The 12834-nt window shown below is 36.6% G+C and overlaps 1 protein-coding gene across 2 annotated transcripts in view; it reads right to left on the bottom strand.

Moving 5' to 3' along the window:
* CEP85L (centrosomal protein 85 like) overlaps window positions 1-12834 on the bottom strand; it is a 129304-nt gene that overhangs the window by 100273 nt on the left and 16197 nt on the right. For both annotated transcript variants that reach the window (XM_065911690.1, XM_065911691.1), the window contains exon 2: window positions 6692-6853. In XM_065911690.1, coding sequence (XP_065767762.1) covers window positions 6692-6853 — 162 coding nt within the window. The remainder of the gene's footprint in view (window positions 1-6691; window positions 6854-12834) is intronic.

The following is a 12834-nucleotide window of genomic DNA, read 5'->3' as shown; positions in this document are numbered from 1 at the left end:
GCACTCACCATATTCATTGATTTTGGAGCCCAAGAAAATGAAATCTGACACTGCTTCCACTTTTTCCCCATCTATTTGCCATGGGACCAAGTAATGGGACCAAAGTAACGGGACCAAATGCTATGATCTTTGTTTTTCAAATGCTGAGTTTTAAGTCAGCTTTTTCACTCTCCTCTTTCACGTTCATCAAGAGGCTCTTCAGTTCCTCTTCACTTTCTGCCATTTAAGTTGTATCATCTGCATATCTAAAGTTATTGATATTTCTCTGGGCAATCTTGACTTTAGCCTGTGCTTCATCCAGCCTGGCATTGTGCATGATGTACTCTGTATGTAAGTTAAATAAGGAGGGTGACCATACACAGCCTTGACATACTCCTTTTCCAATTCTGAACCAATCCATTGTTCCATGTCCAGTTCTAACTGTTGCTTCTTGATTTGCATACAGGTTTCTCAGGAGGCAGGTAATGTGGCGTGGTTCCCAACTCTTTAAGAAAGTTGTTGTTTGTCGCCCAGTTGTGTCCAACTCTTTGCGACCCCATGGCCTGCAGCACGCCAGGCCTCCCGGTCCCTCACCAACTCCCAGAGTTTGCCCAAGTTCATGTTCATTGCATCAGTGATGCTGTCTAGCCATCTCATCCTCTGATGCCCTCTTCTCCTACTGCCCTCAATCTTTTGTAGGGCAGTTGAGTTGTCTGTTCACATCAGATGACCAGAATACTGGAGTTTCAGCTTCAGTATCAGTCCTTCCAGTGAATATTCAGGGCTGTTCTCCCTTAAGATTGACTGGTTTGGTCTCCCTGCTGTCCAGCATCACAGTTCGAGGACATCAGTTCTTTGGCTTTCTTTATGGTCCAGCTCTCACAACCATACCTAACCACTGGGAAGACCATTGCCTTTATACACGGACCTTTGTCGGCAGGGTAACATCTCTTCTTTTCAACACACTGTCTAGGTTTGTCATCGCTTTCCTGCCAAGAAACAATCGCCTTCTGATTTCATGGCTGCAGTCATTGTCCACAGTGATTTTAGAGCCCAAGAAGAGGAAATCTGTCACTACTTCCACCTTTTCCCCTTCTATTTGCCATGCAGTAATGGGGTTTAAGCCACGATCTTAGTTTTTTTAATATTTAGCCTTAAGTCGGCTCTTCCACTCACCCCTTCACCCTCATCAAGAGGTTCTTTAGTTCCTCTTCGTTTTCTGCCATTAGACTGGTATCAGTCATCTGCATATCTGAGGTTGATGATGTTTCTCCTGCCCATGTTGATTCCAGCTTGTAACTCACCCAGCCTGGCATTTCTCAGGATATGCTCAGCGTACAGGTAAAACAAAAGGGGTGACAGCACCCAGCCCTGTTGTACTCCCTTCTCAATCTTGAACCAATCAGATGTTCCATTCAGGGTTCTAACCATTGCTTCCTGACCTGCACACAGGTTTCTCAGGAGATAAGTAAGATGATTTGGTATTCCCATCTCTCTAAGAGCTTTCCTTGTCATCATCCACATAGTCAAAGGCTTCAGTGTAGTCGATGAAACAGAGAGAGATGTTTTTCTGAAACTCCCATGTTTTCTCTATATAGGAATATTCCACAGTTTGTGTAATCCACACAGTCAAAGGCTTTAGCATAGTCAATTAAGCAAAAAATAGATTTTTTTGGAATTCCCTTGCTTTTTCTATAATCCAGCATATGTTGGCAATTTTTCTCTGGTTCCCCTGCTATTTCTAAATCCAGCTTGTACATCTGGAAGTTCTTGGGTCACATACTGCTGAAGCCTAGCTTGAAGGATTTTGAGCATAATCTTGCTAGCATGTAAAATGACTGCAGTTGTACAGTAATTTGAACATTCTCTGGCATTGCCTTTCTTTGGGATTGGAATGAAAATGGACCTTTTCCAGTCCTGTGGCCACTGCTGAGTTTTCCAAATTTGCTGCATAATGAGTACACCACTTTAACAAAGTGCTTGTGTTGATATTTACAAATTACTGAATAGAAATTTTCAAAGCCGATAAATTTAATACTTGAAATATAGATTTGCTTTTAGAAAGGACAAGTATATCTTAAAGAATAATTTCAGATATTAAACTTCTTCCCTTCTAACTTGCATCCAAAGAACAGAATATAGAAAGGAGAAAAAGCCTTTCTATATGGTGGGAAAACATAGCAAGCATGATATTACTGGTTCTTGAGCATTTCTAAGGATTTTTAATAGTATAAATCAATGGTTTATTCCTGAATTTCTTGTTGCTGTTTTAGGATGTAGAATTTGGTTTAGTTTTTTAATTTTTTTCCCTGACTTTTAGTAGGTTTTCAGAAAGAAAAGTAGCGGGCTGTGCTTAGTTAATTATCTTAAGTTGGAAATTCACTTCAATATCTTTCTAGGTTGGTATATATGTAGCTACCTAATTACTTTAACTGAATACACAGTGAAATATTTAACCACTTCCCTATTGATAAGACACTTGGAGTTGTTTCTAACTCTCTTCTAAACAGTGTTATATTCTTATATATGTTATCTTTATTTACCTGTGTGTGCTGAATCAAGGATATATACACTTTACATGTATTATTTACAGGTAAGTAATTTAACCTCTGTCTCACTTTCCCATCAGAGAACTGCTGTGAGGATTAAATGAGTTAATATGTGTAAATGCCTAAAACATAGGTTAACAGCCACATAGCTGTTAGTTATCATTGCCAAATTACCCTCTGTAAAGGCTGACTACATATACTATTTTTTAAGAGTACTGTTTTTCCCATCTTTGCTCAGATGCTGGAGATTACAATCTTTTCTTTTTTTTTTTGAAAAGGGGGCAATTTCACTGGTGAAAATGGTATCTAATTGTACAGTCTCTCACTTCACTATGACTGAGTTTGATCCTCTTTTTGACATTTATTCCATTTGTAATTTTTACATGAATTGTGTATTTCTACCTTTTATCTATGAAATTTTAAAATTATGAAATATTTAAAATTTTATAGATAAACACCTATTTGGGTGCATTAAATAAGGATACTATTTTCCTGTTAATTTGATTACAAATATTTATTCCTAGTATGTTTCCTTTTATATTTAGTAGCTTTTAGCAGTGTTCAAAATGTTTGAATTTCTATTAAAATCTGTGTAGTATGGCTTGTTTAAGAATATTTCTAATGTAAAAATATAAAATAAATTTACTCCATTTTAAATTTAATTTTCTTACAGTTTGAGGTCAGGCTCTAATAACACTTTTTTCATGCTTAATCCTCCCTTACTACTTTGAAATGCTGTTTTTATATCACGTACCAAATTTCCAAATAAGCGTGTGTTTTTAAAAAGTACTCAGGTTGATATATGTGCTAGAGAAATCTCAATATCTAATAGAGATGATAAGCTTGTTTTCTTCTCTGATATGTTGCTTGATTCTGTTGTAAACTGATAGGACGACTTTCATTCACTCTGTGTGTTATTTTCAAAGCATCACGAAGAAAGCCCCCATGTAAGTCTGCCTAACCCTTGAATTCCTTGGCCTAACACAGTCCTCGGCTTATCTCAATGGCTGGATTTCCTTGGAGAACAGAGCAATTCTAGGAGTCTTGGGTAATATGGATTAGCTTATATGACTCATATCACAATGAAAAAAGAAAACAAAATTCTTTTTTAGAACTCCAATACAGAGTTTTTTTTTTAAAAAAAAAAAAGCCAATTACAAAGTATATATGGGACTGATGCTGAAGCTGAAGCTTCACTACTTTGGCCACCTGATGCAAAGAGCTGACCCACTGGAAAAGACCCTGATTGAGGGAAAGAGGAGAAGAGGGTGACAGAGGATGAGATGGTTGGATGGCATCACTGACACATTGGACATGAGTTTGAGCAAACTCTGGGAGACAGCGAAGGACAGGGAAGCCTGGTGTGCTGCAGTCCACGGGGTCAGAGTTGGACACGACTGAGTGGCTGAAGAACAACAACTATTAAGGAAACTTTAATTCATGATTTTAAGCTATTAATATTAAAAATAAATAAATAAATTTCTAGGCCCAGATGGTGTCACTGAAGAATTCTACTAAACATTTAAAGAAGAATTAAAACCACTCTATACAATCTCTTCCAGAAAAATAAAGGAAACACTTCCCAATTCATTTTAGAAAGCTAGTATTATCCTGATATCAAAAGGAAAAACTCCTACTCACAGATGATCTAACTATCTACAGAGAAAATTCCAAGATATATACCCCCAAAAAACACTCTGAGAACGAAAGAGTGAGTTCAGCAATCTCGTAATATACAATTAACATATTGGTACCAAACTTGGACTATAAAATTCCATTTATAATCACTCTCCCAAGAATGAAATACTTAATACTTAGCTATAAATCTAAAAAAACATGTACTGGACATGTATGTTGAAAACTATACAACACTGGTGAATGAAATAAGATCTAAATAAATGGGAAAACATACCATGTTAATGGATTAGCAGACTCAACAGAGTAAAGATGGCAACTCTCCCCAAACTGATATATGGACAACACAATTCCTATTAAATTCCCAGAAAGACTTTTTGTATAGTCAAACTTATTTAAAACTTACACAGAAAAACAAAACAACTAGAACAGCTAAAACAATTTTGAAAAAAAAATAAAGTGGATATTATTCTGGTTTCAAGATTTATTAGGCAAAGAAAAGAAACCTCAATCTAAATCTCACACTGTGTAGTAAGGATCAGCATATCTGGGTTTTCCACACACTGCGCATTCCAAGAAAGGTTTGGCCCTTGTCTGGCTCCTAAGATGTAACCTCTGAATCCTTGAAACATCCTGCCTAATAAGAGTGTCTTTGCTTACCTGGGGACCTTGGGTAACTCCAAGCATATAGTCTGTGCTAATAGTGTGATTTATGGTAGGAGCCTTGAACCATGTAAGGTCAGCTTGACTTCTCAAAGGCAGGAAACTAAGGTCATGCACACAGGCATTCAACCATATCAATACAACCTACACACAGGAAAAGTCCTGAACACCAGGGACTGGATGGCCTTGCTGCTATACATGCTCTCACACAACACTGCTGAGAGAATTGATCACTGTCCACACAACTCCACTGGGAGAGGACAACTGAGCGTTTGGACCTAGTATTTCCTGGACCTTGCCCTTTGCTCCTCTGTTGCTAATTTAAATCAGTATCCTTTTGCTGTAAAAAACTATAACCACTAGCATAATAGCTTTTCTGAGTTCCAGCAAATAACTGAGTCTAAGAATGGTCTCAGGAACACCCAAGCATATACACATTGTAAAAATATTAACTCAAAATGGACCACAGACTTACAGAATATAAAATGATTAAATTTCTAGGAAAAAAAAAAGAGAAAAGTAAAATATTCAAGATCTGGGACTAGACAAAGAGTTCTTAGCCTTGATCCCAAAAGTACAATCTATACAGGCAAAAACTGATACACTGGATTTACAAGCTTAAGAACTGTTGCTCTGCAAGAGACATGGTTAGAGGATGAAAGACAAGCCAGACCGGAAAGAAATGTTTACAAATCAGATAGCCAACAAAGGATTAGTGTCTGAAATACACAAAGAATGCTCAAAACTCAGCAATTAAAACACAGAAAATCCAACTAGAATACGGGCAAAAGACAAGAAGAACATTTCAATAAACAGAACAGATAGATGGCAAATAAACATCTGTGAAAAAATGTTCAACATTATTAATCTTTAAAAAAATGAGAACTGAAACCAAAATGAGATATCACTACATTCCTATCAGAAAACCTAAAATTTAAAAACCAAAGAAAAAACAAATAAATAAAAATCACCAAGGGCTAGCAAGGCTGAAGAGAAAGTTTGATTACCCATACTATCTATTTACATTGCTGATGGAAACATAGAAGTCACTCTAGAAAACAGTGTGACAGTTTCTTTAAAAACTAAACATGCAACTCCCATACGACCAGCAGCCGCACTCTTAGACACTGACCACAGAGAAATGAAGACGTGTGTTCACACCAAAACTTATACATGAATGTTTATAGCAGCTTTATTTCTAAAAGCCCAAAACTGTAAACAACCCAGATGTCTTTTAGTGGTTTAATGGTTAGGCAAAATGTGGTCTATCCAATACCACCATTGCTATAAAAAGAAAGGAACTATTAATGCACACAACAACCTGGATGAATCTTCAGAGAAAAAAAGCCAATTCCAAAGAGTTACATACTGTATGGTACAATTTATAGGGTATGCTTGCAATGACAAACAAAATTACAGAAACGGAGAATAGATTAGTGGTTTCTAAGAGTTAAGAAGAGGGGGAAGGGAAAGTGGGTATGAACAGAATAAGGTATACTGTGGTGATAGAAATGTTCTGTATTTTGACTATATCAATGTTGTGATCCTGAAGTGCAGTTCTGCAAGAAACCAAGGGGTGGGGGAGCAATGAGATAAAGGCTGCATTAGAATCTCTGTACCATTTCTTTAACTCACATGCGAATCTACAATTATTTCAAAATAAAAAGTTTAGTTTAAAAATGAAGGAAGGAAAATCTAATCTGATCAGAAGAACAACTTCATTTGATATACAACAACACTGAACATTACTAAATATTCAAAAATTATAATTTTTTAGTTTGGAACAATAAGACATGTCCCTTGCATTTTCTCAATTACAAACATTCTACACAGCTTCATGTCTAACCAGTAAGAATTTAGCTCACCTTCCACGCTGTCAGAACAGGAAGTTCCAATGCCAGTATCGCCACTGTCAGAAGCTACACTATGTCTCCTGATATGGCTATTTCGCTGGTTAGATGCAACAGTTGTGGCCTGCCACAAAGATTCATTACCAGGCAACCATGCTGATGAAGAATAATCCGGGCCTACAAAGGAAAATATGCAAAAAGTTAATAAATTTATAATGTCTATGAGCAGGTAGAAGACATCTTTTGGCCTTGTTTAAAAAAAAACACAAATAAGATAAAAAGCTTATTTTCTGCCAAAAATAACTTAAATAGATCAGTAATATCTATGAGTCACCAAATAAACTTACTTATCACACATACACAAATTCGATGCTGACTTAGCAGCTTTCTTTGGCTGAAGATAACTGATTTCTGCTTACAGATACTGAACTTTTAAACACAGAACTACTGTCTGATGTAAAATGTCAACTCTATCATCAATCTGTCTGGAAATGTCAGCACTGTGCTCTGTAATATTTGATAGGTAGGCATCTGTGATCCCATACACAGACATTAGCTGAGAACTGGGACTCAGGAAAAATCTAATCAAAGCATATTGCATGACAATACATGTAGAATGAGCTTGTGGAAAGTCAAAGTGAAAGTCACTCAGTCGTGTCCGACTCCTTCTGAGCCCATGGACTATATACAGTCCGTGGAATTCTCTAGGCAAGAATACTGGAGTGGTTAGCTGTTCCCTTCTCCCAGGGATCTTCCCAAACCAGGGATCAATCCCAGGTCTCCCACATTGCAGGGAGAATCTTTACCAGCTGAGCCATCAGGGAAGCCCAAGAATATTGGAGTGGTTAGCCTATCCTTTCTCCACAGGATCTTCCCAACACAGCAATCAAACCAGGGTCTCCTGCATTGCAGGCAGATTCTTTACCAGCTGAGCTACTAGGGAAGCTGGAAAGTCAAAACAATCTATTTTCTACTACTATATCCTAACCACTTAAAATTTAAAACTATTTTGCTTATTTTAATTGATTCTATTTCTTTAGTTATCTTCAATAAAATTTTAACACAAGAGCATTTCCTGGCTCTTAATTTTCCCTTTTGAGTTACAATAAATCTTCACTGTTCAGCTAATTTATCACTTTTCAATGTTCTCTTAAACTTCATTTTCACTTATTTGCCCATTTTTACTTAACTGACATTTGTCTTTTACCTGATTTATCCATCATTTTACCTTCCTGTTCATTCCTTCTTTTACTGTCTACAATCTCTCAAAATATGCCATGGACCAGGGTCAATCTGTGAACTATTTACTACTAGATTGTTAACAATTAGGAACAGAAATAAAGGATAAGCACTGAAAAATGTTTACAGTAATATGAAAGCAATTTTAAATCTTGAATTTTACACAAAAGCTATAGCAGTACATATCTTTATTAATGGTTAACATAGTGACTCTAAAATTGAAGACTATAGACTTATTTGTGGGTGTTAACAAGTTCTGTACAAGAATTTTGAGACTTCATTTCAGTTATACCCTTGAAAAGTAATAAGCACATTACAGATGACCTGAATAGCTACCTTAAAGCAGACTTATTATCACATAATTATAATGCTCCCATTGGGTTTTATGTTTGTAATTGCAGTTGCTTCCAAGTAAAGGAGAAATGAGAAGGCACTTATCATCATGATGTGAAATAAGACACCTTTACAGAATCATCATGTTACATGCTACTGAAACTGGCAGGCAAGGAGAACTTTCTAGCAGTTTAATAAACACAGGAGTCACAAAATGGCAAACATATCCACACAATTAATCACCATTATTTTACCACATTTAAAATAGACATTCTCTATATTAATATCAAAACATATAAAGAGGTTAATAATAAAACCGGACCTGAATATATTTTCTACCATATTAATCCCAAAATTAAAGCTTTAATTTTAATAAAATACTGTATCAAATTATTTTATTTTCTCTTTATATGCAATTTATAAATTAAGTTTGAATTAACTCAAGTTTAAAAAATGGTAGCCAAAGAAACATTTCCACCAGCTTTGAGATCCAGAACAAGTGAAAACTTTGTAGATTCAACATCAATTTCAAAACTGGGTTTATCTTAATTCATCTGATTAGGCACTCACATATTAAAGCACCAAGTGAAGGCATTCTGTCACCAGAGGTACTCTACTGTCATCTGTCTATTATCTGCACCAAACATGCTTCCTTTAAACGGTTCCTCAGGTATTAATAATATTCCATTTAAATGAACTCCAAGTCCTATCTAAACTTTTCATTATCAAAAAGGAAAAACAGCCCACTATTTTCTCTCCCAAGTGCAAACCTATTAGTTGGAGAAATATTTTTTTAGGAATACTCAGGAAAAGAACATGGGCTTCCCAGGTGGCGCTAGTGGTAAAGAATCCTCCTGCCAATGCAGGAAATATAAGAGACACAGGTTCGATCCCTGGGTAGGGAAGATCCCCTGCAGAAGAACACAGCAACCTATTCCAGTATTCTTGCCTATAGAATTCCATCCATGGACAGAGGAGCCTGGAGGGCTACAGTCTGTAGGGTCACAAAGAGTTGGACATGACTGAAGTGACTTAGCACGCAGATGAAAGCATAAATAGACTGGAAATACATGGAAATGGCAAATAAAGATATGAAAAGATGTCCAACCTTACTAATAATGAAATGAAAAAGACAACAATGCTCTTATTTTTAGGCTTTTACATCATCTATAACATTAAATACCATTGGCAAATATTTGAAATATCAATGTCAAAGTGCAGGCAAAGTCCACATACTTTTATGGGTATATAAATTGATAGAGCATTTCAAAATTAGGGCATTTGAAAACAGGTATCTCAATTTCAACATGTACCTAAGTTTTAACATAAGACCTCCTGGTAGGAATTTTTATAAAGAAATAACAGAAAAGTATAAAAATATATAAGCACAAGGACAGTACTTCTTTAAATAAAAAAAATAAACGCCTAGAAACAAAAGACAACCTGTAAGTTAGTTGATACTATTTAAGTGCTAAAAATAATTTTAATGACCTATTTTTTTTAACGTGTAGCGACATCCAAAATGTTAAGTAGGTATGGGAGAAAAGGATTTATATAGCTGCTTATATAGTAAGCTTCCATGGCTGCAGAAGAATTGTACATTTACACATAGAGAAAAAGGAGCTTTCAGGGAGCTCCACATCTAAATGTTGATGCTAACTACAATGTTTTACTAAAGAAACAAATACAGAAACATTTACTCTGTCACTAGGGATGATAATGATGATGATTATACACTATCATCTTAAGAAAAAAATGCTGATTACTTTTACTCATTTGCAGATTACATCAGCATTTGATTCAGAAAGGAACCAGCTACAGAGCAAGATATGTAAATTCAACAGATTCCTAGTCAAGGATTTTATAAAAGCTGCGTTAAGACCCCTGAAAAGTAAATACACTTGTTTTTAGACAATGTAACTAACTTGAGTAGTATAAAGTAGTGTTACATATTTAGCCCACAACAACTCCACTCCATTTGTTGTTAACAAATCTTGACCCAAGGAAACCAATCTTATACAGAAAGGATATAATCTCCCCCCATCCCATGTACATACACAGACACACCAGTAATGGGGATAAAAGAAAGAAAGAAAGAAAGAAACCCACCAATAATGATACAGTATCATTATCAGAAGCTAGGAAGATGTTCCTAGCTTAAATCATTAACTGTTACCAGGAAGAACAGCTCAAAAAAACTTTTTCTGTAAAAGGTCAGTGATAAATATTTCCACCTTTGCAAGCCATCTGATCTAAAACTGTCACCACTGTTATAAAGGCAGTAGTAGACAACAGACTAGGTGTGGCTGTGTTACAATAAAACTTTACAAAAATGATGACAAGCTAGATTTGACCGACAGGTCATAATTTGCAGATCCCGGATCTAGAGTAAAAAAAAAAAAAATTATTCTAATTTGTAAATATTCTCTAAAATTCAGCTGATTCAAAATGAGTAACTCTAGCCAGCACATTCATTCATTTCTTTATTCCAAAGAAATTCTAGTTCATCCTAGAGCACATACCAGTGAGTACTGTTGCTCTAAATCCGAAAATTCATGGCAGCATTATCGAAATTTTCTGTGGACTACCAATACCAGTAATTTTTGGATTTCTTTTCCCATAATAAACAGTCTCAGTTTGTAATAACTAAGAACCTTTTATATTTCGTTACAAGTTAATCACTAAAGGGAGGTTGCCTATAAGCTACACACACATTATAATGACGCATCTCTGGGAAACCTCCCAGACAATGAGCATGAAGGTAAAAACAAGCCTCTGTTCAGCTCACAGGAAACAGCCAGGCCAGGCCCACCTAACACATCCCCTCCAGAGATTGGTGCTGCTGCTGTTTAGTCGCTCAGTCGTGTCCGACTCTTTGCGACCCCATGGACTGAAGCCCACCAGGCTCCTGTGTCCGTGAGATTTTCCTGGCAAGAATACTAGAGTGGGTTGCCATTTCCTTCTCCAGAGGATCTTCCCAACCCAGGGACAGAACACCATATCTCTTGAGTGGGTTCTTTACTGCTCAGCCACTAGGGAAAGCCCCAGAAGCTGATGAGAACCAGGATATGTCTGACTTGACTCCCTCCCCACTGGCTATAAAAGAAGCCTGAATTCCAACTTAGGCAAGAGGATTCTTTGGGGCATGAGCCTACCATCATCTGTTTGCTGGCTTTCCAAATAAAGTCACTACTCCTTGCCTCAACAACTCATCTCTTAATTTGTTGGCTAGTTATACGAGCTTGGACTCAGTGACAAGTTTATTTGTATATTTTTTCTTGGGGGGGTGGGGTGGGGAGGCATGCTGCTTGACTTGTGAGATCTTAGTTCCCTGACCAGGGATTGAACCCAGGCCCTTGGCAGCGAAAGCCTGGAGTTCTAACCACTGGACCGCTAGGGAATTCCCCTGTATGGTTGAAAACTCTCAAACAACATCAAACATATATTAATACGTTTGATGATTAACTGTATATGTCAACATAACTGGACAATGAGATGTCCTCATATTGGGATGTTTCTATGAGACTATTTTTGGTCTATTTAAATTGTAGACTGAGCAAAGCAGATTGCCCTGCATATGTGGAAGGACCTCATCAAACTGGCTAAAGGTCTTAATAGAACAAAAGGCTCAAACACCCCCAATAAAGAAAAAGTTCTTCCTGCCTGAAGGTCTTCAAAACAGAACACTGGCTTTACCCTGTCTTTTGGACTGGAAGTGAAACATCAGCTCTTCCAGGACTTCAGGCCTTTCAGCCTTCAGAATGAAACTCCATCATCAGCTCTCCCAGTTCTCAGGCCTTCAAATTCAATCTGGAAGTAAACCATTGACTTCCCTGGGTCTCCACCTTGTTGACTCAGCCTGCAGATCTTGGGTCTTGCCAGCCTCCATAATCATAAGAATAAATTCCTTATAATAAATCTCTTTTTTAAGATATACAGAGCTAGAAGGAGAATATGTATATATTTTTTCTCCAGTGCACATAAAACACTCTCTAGGACAGATCATGCCTTATGCCACAAAACAAGTCTCGCTACATTTAAGAAGATTTAGAACATATCAAGCCATCTTTTCCAATGATAATGGTATGAAATAATTTAATGAAGAAAACAGAAAGCTCACAAATACGTGGTGATTAAACAACATGCTCCTAAATTACGATGAGTCAAAATGGAAATCAAAAAATATCTTGAGACAAATGATGGAAACACAACATACCAAAGCTTATGGAATGCAAAAGCAGTTCTAAGAGGGAAATTTATAGTGATAAATGCCAACACTAAGAAAGCTCAAATGAACAATCTAACTTTATACCTTAAGGAGCCAGAAGAAGAACAAACACCAAAGTTAGCAGAAGGAAGGAACTAATTTAGGATTCTAGGCTTTCACTGCCATGGCCCAAGTTCAATCTCTGGTCAGGGCATTGAGATCCCACAAGCTGCGCAATGCAGAAAAAAAAAAAGAAAGTTTAAAGAAGCAAGGAACTAATAAGAATCAGAGTGGAAATAAAAGAAATAAAGACTAAAGAAGACAACTGAAAAGATCAATGAAACTAAAAGCTATTTTGAACAGATAAAGCTGACAATTG

The sequence above is a fragment of the Muntiacus reevesi genome, chromosome 19 (genome assembly GCF_963930625.1).
Source record: "Muntiacus reevesi chromosome 19, mMunRee1.1, whole genome shotgun sequence".
In the NCBI taxonomy this organism is placed as follows: Eukaryota; Metazoa; Chordata; class Mammalia; order Artiodactyla; family Cervidae; genus Muntiacus; species Muntiacus reevesi.
Note: the sequence above shows the minus strand (reverse complement) of the source record. Positions and strands in the feature narration are given on the sequence as shown.